This window comes from Phascolarctos cinereus, unplaced genomic scaffold, assembly GCF_003287225.1.
Source record: "Phascolarctos cinereus isolate Bilbo 61053 unplaced genomic scaffold, phaCin_HiC Scaffold_5;HRSCAF=322, whole genome shotgun sequence".
NCBI classification, from domain to species: Eukaryota; Metazoa; Chordata; class Mammalia; order Diprotodontia; family Phascolarctidae; genus Phascolarctos; species Phascolarctos cinereus.
In genome coordinates this window covers 452346278-452358633 of record NW_027555958.1, presented here as the reverse complement: position 1 = coordinate 452358633, position 12356 = coordinate 452346278, and the positions used below count along the sequence as shown (strand labels likewise).

The following is a 12356-nucleotide window of genomic DNA, read 5'->3' as shown; positions in this document are numbered from 1 at the left end:
ACAGGGTCCCTACTGTTCTGTAACATAATTGCCATTTTTGTGCAGCGGCCCCCCTCCCCATCTCCTGTTGCCCTTCCCAGAACAAGGCAAACTATATTTATTAAATTGACCATGGGGAATGGGGACCAGGAGCCTGTCCTCCCCAGCCTTCTACATCACCATGATGGAAGTGAAAGTACAGTTGTTGTTGGGGCTGGGGAGGAGGGTTATCTTACCACAGTTTGGATAGAAGGCCGTTAACCCTCCCCCTTTCTGTAAGTAAAACGGGGCTTTGTATGCCCTGAGATAACAGCTTCTTCCAAGTGAAGTCCTATAGGCACGGGCCTTCCTTTGAGACGAAAGCCATAATACAGTGTTTCTCAGTTTGCTGACACTGACATCACAAAACTGGAGTGTTCCCTGGTGACTGAGCTGATAGCAGTCTACTGCCCTTAGAAAACAAAACTGAGAATGACATACAAAGAAAATCCTGTGTCTGTGTTCCCCTAGCCCCCTCCACTCACTGAGATGAGTGTGCATGTGCCTATGCATGTATATGTATATGTGTGCAAGAGCATGCGTGGGCAAGAATGTGCACGTGTGTGTGTGTGGTGTGTGTGTGTGTGTGTGTGTGTGTGTGTGAGCTCAATTCCTCATCCCAAACCAGCTAGGGGCAGGAGGGAAGTTTGGTGTCTTTGTCTACCTCACTGGTCAATAATCAGGGCAACTCCCATTTATACAGCATTCTAAAGATTATGTGGCGTTCGAAACAACCTCTTGAAGCAGCGTGTGCCTCAGAAATAGGGCGGGAGATGGATTTGGAAGACTCGGTTTTGAATTCTAGGTTTGGCTACTTATTACTTACCTGCGTGTGACGTTAGGTGAGTCACTTAATTTTCCGGAGGCTCAGTGTCTCCCCTGTTAGAATACAGTTACCTAGTGATAGGGATTGTTTCATGTATTGTTTTAACATACCTAGTGCCTGGCATACATTAGAAACTTAATCAGCGTGTGTTGCTTGATTGAGGTCCCTTCCAGCTTCGAGTCTAAGACAAGTTTAGATCTATCTTCATTTCACAGATGAAAAAACTGAAGCTCAGAGAGGGGCAATAATAATAACATTTAGATAGTGCCTACTTTCTATATGCTAAGCACTTTACAAATATTATCTCATTTGATTCTACAATTCAACAATTCTAGCAGGTAGGGACTATTATTATTGATAGTTTACAATGGAAGAAACTGAGGCAAGCAGATATTAAGTGACTTGCCCAAGGTCAGACAACTAAGTGTCTAAGGTGGGATTTGAACTCAGGTCTTCCTACTCCGCACCACCTAGCTGTGGTAGAGTGCCTTGTTCATGGTCACAGAACTAGTAAGTGTCGGGAGCCTCGATTTTAACTGAAGGAATCCCGGGTATAACACACCTGATGAGTGAGTGAATGGTCATCAGTGCTTGGAGACCTCCAAGGAGGGGGGACCCAGGGCTTCCTGAAGTCACCTGTCCCATTTTGGCAAAGGCCTCATTGTGGGACCGTCTAACTCGAAGCTTTTCGTTGGAATTTTTCCTCAGGCTACACCTAAACTGGCCATTTTGTTAGAGCAATAACTCAAATTTTCACAGCTCTTTAAGGCTAACAAAGGGGTTCCATCACAACAACCTTGTTCCGGAGCTAGTGCACGTGTGATTGATTATGCCCATTTTGCTGATAGGAAACTGAGGCTCAAAAAAGGTTGAGTTTCAGGACTTGGCCTTTTCTGATTCCAAGTCCAGCGCTCTGGACCGCTAAAGCTGAAAGTAGTCTTAGCAAGCATCTTCTCTGACCATTTTATAGATGAAGAATACCAGGCTCAGAGGGGACGAGTAGCCCGCTCAAGGGCAGCCATGAGTGCTGCTTTTGGAGTGAGAAACTCTGAATTTGAATCATCTGTAAAGTGGATTAGATGGCCAGGAAGGTCCTATTGAATTCCATTCAATAATCACTTACTGTGTGCAGTCTCTGCTCAGCAAAAGGGTGTGCACAAAGTTCAAAATAACACTCATAAATCACATTTCTTAACGTCGTTAAGAAACCTACCTGGGCAAAGACAAAAAAAAAAGAAAAGAAAAGAAAGAAAAATAAGTAGTCCCTGGTTTTGAGGAGCTGACACTTTGCTGGGGGAAGATAACCTATACCTATATGTTATTTCGTGTGGAAGGCTCTGGCAGCTGCTGGGGGGAGGGGGCAGGAATCCAAGAAGAAGGCTTTGAATGGAAGGAGGCATTTGAACTGAATCAGGAAGGAAATTAGGGATCTTAATTAGACGGAGAATGAGTGTAGTAGCGTATTGAGCGTGCAAGAGGAGTGACTTGCCCAGGGTCATACAGCTAGTAAGTGTCATGTGTCTGAGGCTGGATTTAGAATACAGTTTTAAAAGGGAGGTTGGAACCAGGTTGTGAAGGGTTTTCATTGTCAAACAGAAGAATTCGTATTTGGCTCTAGAGGGAATTCGGAGCTGCTGGAGTTCGCTGAGTAGGGCAGGGAGCGTGCGGAGAGCCGCACTGGAGGAAATCGCTTTGGCGGCTGTGTGTGCTGCAGCGAGACCGGAGTGGAAAGACTTGGACCAAGCAGAAGACAGATGCAAGTAGTCCAGGTGAGAGGCACTGACGACCTGGAGAGGGGAGGGGGCCGCGTGAATGGAGAGAAGGCCGGCTGGAAACGTACAAATGACGAAACTCGGCTCGGTTGGACCACGTGGAGGCTTGGAGCCCAGGTGGCTGCATGATAGGGGTAGCCCTGACGGTCACGGGAGAGTTCCGAAAGGCAGAGGCGGGTTTTGGGGGACGGGGGGGGGATCATAAGTACTGTCTGGGGCGTGCTTGTTGAATTTGAGCTGCCTAGGGGACGCCGCACAGTCTCCCCGACGTTAGTCCGGGGGTTGTGGGATGGGCTGGAAGGTGACCTCGAGGAGCGCTCCGGCCCGGCCGGGAAGGAAATCCTGGCAGGGTTTTCCATTGCGCTAGGCTGCGGGGCCGGGAGTGAAAGGCAGGGGACGAGCGGTAGGCCGGCCTGGGCGGAGTCCGGCTCCGGTTCGGGCCGAGTCTGCGGAGGCTGTGGCAGCGAAGGTTCCGCACCGGGTTTTCGGGACGGCCCGGGGCCGAGGGGCGGGGGAGCGGGGAGTGCGGGGGTGTGCACGCGCGCGCGCTTCAGAGTGAGGGCGGGAGAGGCAGGGTGTGAGGGCGGGGGCGGGGCCGGGCCGGGCGGGGCGGGGCTACCGGAGGGAAGTTGCTGAAGTTGGGTGAGCCGCCCGGGCCTCGCCGCCGCCTTCTACTCCTCTTCCTTCTCTTTCTCCTCCGCTTCCCCGAGCGTGTCCGCGCCCGCCTCCGTCCTCGCCGCGGCCGCTCGCCGTGCATGATGGAAACACCATGGCTTCGGCGGCCCAGCTCTCCCTGACCCAGGTAATAAGGCGGGCTGCCCGGGCGCGCCCCCGCCCCGCCCGGCCGCCCCCGCCTCGTGCCCGCGCCCGCGTCCCCCCTCTACCCCCCCTCGGCCCAACCGTCGGGTCCCGAGCCGAGCCGAGCGCGCCCGAGCCGTCCCGTCCCGACTTGACCCGAGCGCCCTCGGCCGAGTTCAACTGTCCCGCCCCGAGCCCCACCCGCCCCGGAGCGAGTGCGGCTCGGCCTCCCGCGGGGACCCCGGCATCCGGGGCTGCTCCTGGGGCTCGTGGGACCGACCGGTGCCTGCCCCCGAGTCATTCATTCGGGCCGCGAGGGGACTCGGGGGCTAGCCCAACCCCTTCTCTTTGCGGAGGGGAAACTGAGGCAGGGGAAGGACAGATGTCTGCCAAGGACACCCTCTTCCCCCGTAGAGTCATGTAGGGTGCGAGGGGACTGGGGAGCTACTCCAGTCCCTTCCCATTACAGAGGGGAAACCGAGGCGGGGGAGGGACTTAAGTGTTGCTCCTCCATCTTCCCATGGCAGCACCCCTACATACTGAACCCCGCTTCATCGTAAGGTCATGGATAGAGGTCATAGAGCTGGAACGGGGCGTCCCAGCAATCCCCCCACCCCACGACACAGCTCCTTGAGGGCAGAGACCGTGTCTGGTTTGTCTCGGGTCCCCGGGCTTAACACAGTGCCTGGAGCCGCCCTAATAAGCACCCGGCGCACCGTAGGCACTTAATAAATGCTGCTTGATGGATTTCATCCAGAGCTGGTCCAGCCCTCTGATTTTACAGATGAGGAAACTGAGCCGCAGCCAGTAGGATGTACCCACGGCTCCCTGCCAGCATCTCCCCCAACTTTTGTTGTTTTATTTTATTTGGCCTTCCCCACTTCTGAACTCCCCATCTCGGAGCAGTCAGAGCCACCTCAAGTTCATTCCTCTGTAAAATGTGAGCTTCCAGTTCGGAATCCTCAGTCTCCCTGTGCTGGGGGACAGGGCTTCTAACCCAGAGGAGAGTTCTTTTCACCCAGCCTCCATTGCCTTACCCCCCAGAATCGGTTCCTTCAACTGGCTTTCATGCCCCCACCCTCAGGTCTCTTCCTTTCAGTGTCCAGCCCCGAGAAGGCCCTTAGTCAGTGCTTGTGGCTTGCCTGCCTACCACTGCCCGGGCCCTGCCCAGCCCCCCACTCTGGATTCCTCCCATCCTTCTATAAAGGGAGGTGATTCAGGTGCCTCCTTCTCAACTTGGAGACTTCTCACCTGGTCCTCTCCGGAGTCATGCAGGGCTTTGCCTTCAGCTCAAGTGCTGAAGTGACGGTCACTGAGTGTGGGATTTGTTGGTGCAGAGATGTAGGTAGGCCCTGTGGCTGGGTGGATGAGGGGTGTTATTTGTAACTACCTGTCAGGAGATAGGAGTGCCCTTGTCATGAGCCAGGCCGTCTCCCTCTCAGAACTAATAGGTTACTGAAGAAGGGCTTGTGCAAGGAGCCCTCCTGGGCTGGGGGCAGACCCGCGTCTCTTGACTGGCTAAGACTGGCTGCAGGTTGAATGTGTTTGGGTAGTTTGTGAGGTATTAGAAATCATCCTCCTTGGGGCCTTTTCAGGTTGCAAGGTCTGGGTTCATAAATGTCTCTTGAAGTTGAAGGGCCAAGTCAGCTGTAGCCTTTAGCTCGTTCTTTAAAAAATGAAGTCAGTGCCTTGAATGTTCATATAATTAGAGTGTTGCTGGCAGGGTTGAAGCTTTTATTTTCCAGTGGTCATTTTGAAAAGTTGTGCTCAGAGTGAGATAGTAATGATTTTTGTGTTTGTTGGCTACTTCTGCATTCTGAGCACATCCACACTCAATTTCTGCAGTTTTATAGGCCATCATAGGCCATAAAAATGCTGTCTGTGACAGACTTGGGAATCAGGTGCTGCCTGCTGGGTCCTCTTCACGCTCTCCCTTGGGACCCAGCTGCAGGTCTACCTCAGTCTGCTTGAAGAGGAAGATGGTGCTCTCATCACCAGCAGCTTTTTATGCCATCTGTTAAGTCTTGAAGGGACATTGGGCTGTGGAGGAAGAGACCATCTACCCTAAGAAACACCAGTCCTCTGAAAGACTAGAATGAACACTTCAGTTGTAAGGCATTTTTTTCTTAAGATCAGGACATAGGATCAGAGAGCAGGGAAGGACATAGCAGATGTTCTCTTGTGCATCTTCAAGGCCTATGGAGGTTAAATGACTCGTCCATGGACTCTTGGCTAGGAAGTGGCAGAGTCAGGATTTGAATCCAGGTCCTTGGACTCCAAACTGGGTACTCTCTGTCACTTCCAGGGCCGCCTTTTAGGCTGCCTGGCTTGTGCTTGATTTCACTTTGGAGAGCAGGTACTTTGTTGGATCTTCCTGCTGGAGCTGGAGCCGGAGCTAATTTTAGGTTTGGATTCTGAGATGTCCAGAGAGGAGTCAGCAGACAAAACGCGTGTTCGTAGACTGTGGCGATGCCCTCGGGATGATCTCTAGCATCGTGTGACTGTGTGCTGCCTGGAGAGTTTAAAAGGTTTTTTGATCCGTGAGGTACAGAAACCGTAGGGCAGGGATGAAGTTGTGCCTTCGTCTTTTCTCTCTCAGTGTCCTGCAGAGTGGCATTGAATATACCCATAACACGTTTCTGCAGTCTCTGGTTTATAAGGTCTCAGTGTGAATTAGTCACTAGTCAGAGAAGATGTTTTTGAAGAGTCTTACCTGGCTTCTAACTTTCTGTTTTGGTAGATAAAGTGATATTAAGGGGAAAACCCCCACATTGCTTTATGAAAAAGGATTCAGTTCAAGGGTTCTTTTTCTTGTCGTTTGCCTTCCTTCTCTTCTAGTCCTAGGAGGGGAAACAGGAGAGACCGATGGGTGACCAGGCAGTGCGGTGGGGTGGAGCAGGAGCCTTGGGCAGACTCTGGGGTCCCCAGGGTTCTCATCCTGGGGCTGTCATTCACTTGACTTTGTCTGGAGCTGAGCTAGCTAACCCTTCTGCAGCTCAGCTACCTTGGGGGTAGTATAATGAGGGGGTTAAGACCAGAGAGCTTCTCCCTGTCAGCTCTGCCATTCAATGATTTGGTTCTGACTCAAGAGCTTCCCAGTCTAGACGCCTTGGAAGAACCCTAACGTCAGGAGATTCCAAGTCCAGCACTTACCAGCCTGGGTTCATACACACTTGGGCAAGACATTTGCCTTCTCTTAACTTTAGTCTCCCCATCTGGAAAATGGGAATAGTAATAATGCCTGCATTGTCAAACTCATCAAGTGGTTTCGGAAGTCTCTTGTAAACCGAGATGATTTGTTTCCTTCTGGTCATCTCTGAGCCAATCGAAACTCCATTCCACGATTAATAGTACGCTTGTAGAAATGTGCTAGGCACACACTAGCCCAGAGGACTGACGTGGAACAGCCCCTGCCTGCCAGCTGTGGGGTGGGGCAGATGACAGTGCACATAGGGGCATTCTCCAGGAATACAGAGCCGGTCCTAGGGGGATTGCTGTTTGTCCTTTGTTCTAAAAGAGGCCTGTGACAGCATGGAGGTGATGCCATGACACGTAAGTGGAAAGGGCTGTGCAAAGACGCCAGCCTCACTTTCATCTCCAGGCCATGTGGGCCCAGTGGTGGGGAATAGTACCGAGAGCTGAGGGATCAGGGAAGCCCCCTGGGGGTGAAGATCCGGGGTCACCCCAGCTGCATGGTAGGAGTTCTGTTCAGAGGGCAGAGGCTGGGTGCCATTAAACATTCCTGGTCTGTGTACACCCCAGGCGCTGCAATGAGGAGAGTCAGGATGGTCTGGTAGACTCCCCATTTGGCTCCACGTGTCTTCCCAATGTTATGGCCATTCATGCCATCTCCCATTCACGTAGGGTTTTGAGGGTGGGGAGAGTCATCCTAACTTGGCTGCCTGCTGGACCCCAAGTGAGGAAGGCAGGCTGTCCATCTCCCAGGCTGCTGCCAATGCCTGGAAGCTCTCCCTCCTCACGTTTACCTTCTGGAGCCCCCAGGCCCCTGCCAGGCTCACATCAGCTGCAGCCACTGACAACCTGAGCCCATCCTTGAGGCAGTGAGGTAGCTGTGAACTCAGACCTTTACTGGTCGTGAGACCCTGGGCAAGTCACCTCTGACAGCCTCAGTTTCTTCTTCTGTAAAATGGGAATACAAATAGCACCCACCTCCCAGGATGGTTGGAAGGATTGAATGAGAAAACATGTACGGCGTTTTGCAGATTGTAAAGTGCCGTGTGAATATGATGATTATGTTGTTTCCCTCCCTCTCAGCCATAAGTGCTCTTCATCCCAGCCCCATTCTCTGAAGTTACTTTGTATCTACCGTTTATCTCATGTGTACTTTTCTGTTTCTCTTTTGCCCTCCTTCCCTTTTCTCCCACTCAGAGGTAGGGACTCATTCTTTTTTTTTTATCTTTGTAAGCCCCTTCACGTTATACTCAATAAATCAGGTGTCCCAGCAGGCTCCATGACAGTTGGTCCAGCGGATGCCCTGAGAGCTAGGAGGGTTTGGGCTTCATTAGGCGCCTCCTCCACACCTGCAGACAGGCTGACTGCAGCTGGCCAAGGTCACCTCGGCTCAGTAAATTACAGAGTCTTGCTTGGATCCTGGACTTTGGATGCCAGGGAAAAGGGTGGAGTAATAATAATAATGACAAAAAGAACAGAAGCAATTACATAGAGCTTTCATGTTGTAAAACACTCTGAAGTTACAGCCATCCTGGGAGGCACGTCTGGTTAACATCTCCATTTTACCGAGGAGGCAGAGAGGTGAAGTGACTTGCCTAGGGTCACACAGCTCCAGGGAGCAGCTGAGGTAGTCTTGAGTCTTCCTGATGCCAAGTCCCACGCTCTCCCAGGCCACTTAGCTGCCTACCTGATGGCTCAGATAAAGACCAAGAGTTCTCTTGCCTCCTTGGGGCATGTTTTGAAGACATAATGGAGAACTTCCCAAGGCTTATCAGAACAGGCAACTACTACCCACAAATGCCTCGATTATCAGGCACCCTTAGGCCCTGTCGGGAAGAGTAAATACCCCAGGAACCTGTGTGGTTGTCTTTAGTGTCATCGAATTGAAACCCAGTAATGTGTAGGTTCAAAAACCAACCACTTGGTAGCTTGGTTTGACTTTTGTTTCTGCTCCTTCATCTAGTAATTGTTTATTAGCATAATTAAAACCATCTGAATTAGGCGTTTAAAAAGGAAGAGCCAGCAGTGTTGTCTAACCGGCACTGAGGCCTCTGCTTGAGTGATTTGAGGTCTATGTGACTTTAAAATGTTTCATATAAGATAGTGTACTAGTCAATCAATCCCTAAGGACCTCCTTTGGAGCTGAGAATGACTCGCCTTTTACTATCCTCATAGGAAATACAGGGAGGACCAGGAAAGCTATTCTGTAAGCTATCAGAGATATTTGTGGGTCTTGTCTCCTATCTAGAACATAAGGGCTTGTCTGGAGCCTGAGGCCAAATTGGCTTACTTCATCTTTTCCCAAGTCAGTAAACACTTTGTCAAACATTTGCCGAGGGCACAATACTGCTGGGTGCTGGGGCTTGGGAATTGACTATCCTGTCTGTCCTCAAGGAACTCAGGACCCAGCCGGAGAGGATATCTATGTGACTGGGACCAGATAAGTCAGATACAAGGAGAATGAGATACTACCACAGTCAAGGAAGGGCCAAGTAGAGTTTCTTAGGAAAATGGCAGATGGGAGAGACAGCTTTGTTTGGGGCAGATCGAAAGAGCCCATGGAGGAAGTGATGTCTCAGTTGAGAGCCTCCAAAGCCAGGAAGGCATTCTTGGTGACTTGCTTTGAGTGGCTGGTATTGGTATTTCTGCCACAGTGAAGTGGCCGAATAGTCGTTTGCCAAGGGTGGGTTGGTCCTGCTTTTAGGAGAAAAAGGGAAGGACTCCAGGAGGCCTAGTTTTCAGAAACAGTGAATGGTTCTTAAAAGGAAAACAGAAGCCGGGCTTCATGGGGGGGAAAAAGGAGTTGAAGTGGAGAAAAGCAAACTAGACCCTTGGGCAGGAAGCTGGGCAGTGGAAGAATGTTACCCAGAGAAGGAACAGGACCAGGGAGCCAAAGAAGACAACGTAAGAGGCTTCCTTGGCTCAAGAGGGACCTAGAGGCTCTGACGAGGAAACAGCTGCTTGTCCTCCAAGAAATGAGATACACCACGTGTACAGTGAGAGGCCCAGCAAGCAGTGAGGTGGGAGAAAAGCTTTGGAGAGGCCGTGCTTCATCTCCCTGGGGTCCCTTCCCCAGAAATTAACTTGTATTTATTGTGTGTGGCCTTTTATAATAGCTGGCTAGCATTTATATTTATGTTAAAGTTTGCAGATCACTTTGGAAATGCTAACTCATTTGGTCCTCACAACAGCCCTGAGATGGAGGTAATGTTATTAATCATCCTCTTTTACAGGTGAGGAAACTGAGTTTAAGTGACTTGCCCAGGGTCTCACAGTAAGTGCTGAGGCTGGATTTGAATTCAGGTCTTTTCCGACTCTGGGTCCTGCTCTCTAGCTGCCTCTGAACATTGTAAATGTTGTCCCCCCAAAATGTGTAAGGTCCTTGAGGGCAGGGTTGGTTTGATTTATTTATTTATTTTGTGAATGGTATTTTACTTTTTCTAGTTACATATAAAGATGGTTTTCAACATTTATTTTTTATAAGATTTTGAGTTCCAAATTTTTTCTCCTCTCTTTCCTATCCCCCCTCCCCAAGAGAGCAAGCAGTCTGATACAGGTTATACATATGTAATCATGTAAATATATTTCCACATTAGTCATATTGTGAAAGAAGAAATAGAACAAAAGAGAAAAGCCACAAAAAACCCCCCAAAAAGTGAAAATAGTATGCAATATTCACTGCATTCACTATCTGCATTCAGACTCCGTGTTCTTTCTCTGAATATGGATAGCATTTTCTATTGTAAGTCTTTTGGAGTTGTCTTAGATCCTTGCATTGCTGAGAAGAGCTCAGTCTATCAAAGCATCACACGATGTGGCTGTTACTGTGTACAGTGTTCTTCTGGTCCAGCTCACTTCACTCAGCATCAGTTCATCTGAGTCTTTCCAGGTTTTTCTGAAGTCTGCCTGCTCACCATTTCTTACAGCATGATAGGATTCCATGACATTCATATACCACTACTTGTTCAGCTATTCTGCCATTGATGGGCATCCCCTCAACTTCCAATTCTTTGGGGATGCTTTGATTTTTGCCTTCACATTCGCAGCACCTAGCATACTGCCTGACACATAGTAGGCACTTAATAAAGGCTTACTGATGGATTGATTGGATCATTAAGTAAAGGGTCAGAGGAAGAAGGGTGGAGTAATATTAATAATAATAATGAATAGTAGCAGCATTTACATAGAGCTTTAAGGTTGCAAAACTACTTATTTTATCCTCCCAGTGAACCTTGGAGGTAGGTGCTATTATTATCTCCATTTTATAAGATGAAATAAACTGAGGCAGACAGAGGTTAAGTGACTTACCTAGGGTCACACGGCTAGGGAGTGTCTGAGGTGGGGTTTGAACTTGAGTCTTCATTATTCTAAGTCCAGCGCTCTCTCCACTGCCTTCCTGGGTGCTCGGATAAAGAGTGGGAGAGTTCTGTTGTCTCAGGGAGGCGTGTTTTGAAGACATAGTGGAGAATCTCCCAAGGCTTATCAAAACAGGTGACTGCTACCTATGAATGATTCTGGCAAGAGGAATTGAAAAGTGCTGCTGAAGTCCATAAAATCTTAGTTTTCAAGAAACTGAAAACCAAGGGACACAGGCTGAAGGTGAAGGATTGTTATTGTTGTTTGTCAAGGAAGGTGATGGCCATGACTAGCAAGTGAATTGGGTTTAAGTGAGGGAGGACTGTGCAAAGTCACCAGCCTCACTTTCTCCTCTGGAGCCATCTGGGTGAGCCATATAGATCAGGACAACTGGAGATGCACCTCCCACACCCCACCCCCTCGTTCAGGGGGAGGCCTTGCCAAGGCTAGGGTCTTTAACAACTCTCAGTTTGACTGAGGCAACACCCATTTAGTAGTTCAGGCTAGGTAAGAAATGAGGCAAAGAATGGCCTCTTTTACCTAGTTAAAAAAAAAAATCGATCTGGGAGGGTAAGATCCTCAGGGGCCTAAACAGAAACAATCACTATTTATATTCGCTCTGAGCCATTTGGAGACTGATTTGGGAAGTGAACTGCTGGTTGAGGAAGTGGTGTCTTAGAAGGGAGTCTTGTTTTCTGGACCACTGCTTAAAATCAATTGGTGAAGACCGGCTCCCACCCAGGACTGCAGTGTCCCTGGTAGAAGCTGGGAAGAACGTATTTGCCAAGTGTCCTGTAAACCTAATCAAAAGAGCTTTAATCTCACGAGTTAGAAATAGGTAGAACGTTTCCTAGGTGTCTCCTCCAGACTAGAGACACACTGATGTCGGAAGGAGACTTGCAGCTGAAATCTCCAGAAGTTAAAAGGGAATAAAATCCAGGAAAGGAACCAGTAGTAAAGCCCCGCCCCCCCATGTCAGTACACGAGGTGGCCAAAGTTTAGGCCACTAGTGAAAGGAACAAGAGCCCCTAGTGGAAGGAGGTGGATTTGATCTCCCAGTCATCACCGAGGTCTGGTGGGACAAGGTGGCATGCTCTCTGTGTGGCCTTGGGCAAGTCACTACACCTTCAGTTTGCTCTTGTAAGGTGAGGAAGTTTAGTTGGTCCAGCCTTAGCACAGTGCCTGTCACATACAGGAGGCATTTAAGAAATGATTACTGGGGGCAGCTAGGTGGTACAGTGGATAGAGCACTGGCCTGGATTCAGGAGGATCTGAGTTCAAATGTGGCCTCAGACACGTAACACTTACTAGCTGTGTGACTCTGGGCAAGTCACTTAACCCCATTGCCTAGCCAAAAAAACCCAAAAAACAAACAGAGTTCTTTTTGGGGCAGC

At 49.7% G+C, this 12356-nt stretch overlaps 1 protein-coding gene and 1 long non-coding RNA gene across 2 annotated transcripts in view; one reads left to right on the top strand and one right to left on the bottom strand.

Annotated features, from left to right (window-relative positions):
* Positions 1 to 2254: 2254 nt before the first annotated feature.
* Positions 2255 to 3311, bottom strand: LOC110209459 (uncharacterized). The gene is made up of 2 exons (XR_013487438.1): positions 3236 to 3311; positions 2255 to 2631 (listed from the first exon to the last, which is right to left on the bottom strand). It is a non-coding gene; the product is annotated as an uncharacterized LOC110209459 (long non-coding RNA).
* Positions 3227 to 12356, top strand: part of EPS15 (epidermal growth factor receptor pathway substrate 15) — a 129691-nt gene continuing 120561 nt past the window's right edge. The window contains 1 exon segment of the mRNA XM_020987743.2: positions 3227 to 3418. Within this exon segment, the coding sequence (XP_020843402.1) occupies positions 3386 to 3418 (33 nt within the window). The 5' untranslated portion in view covers positions 3227 to 3385.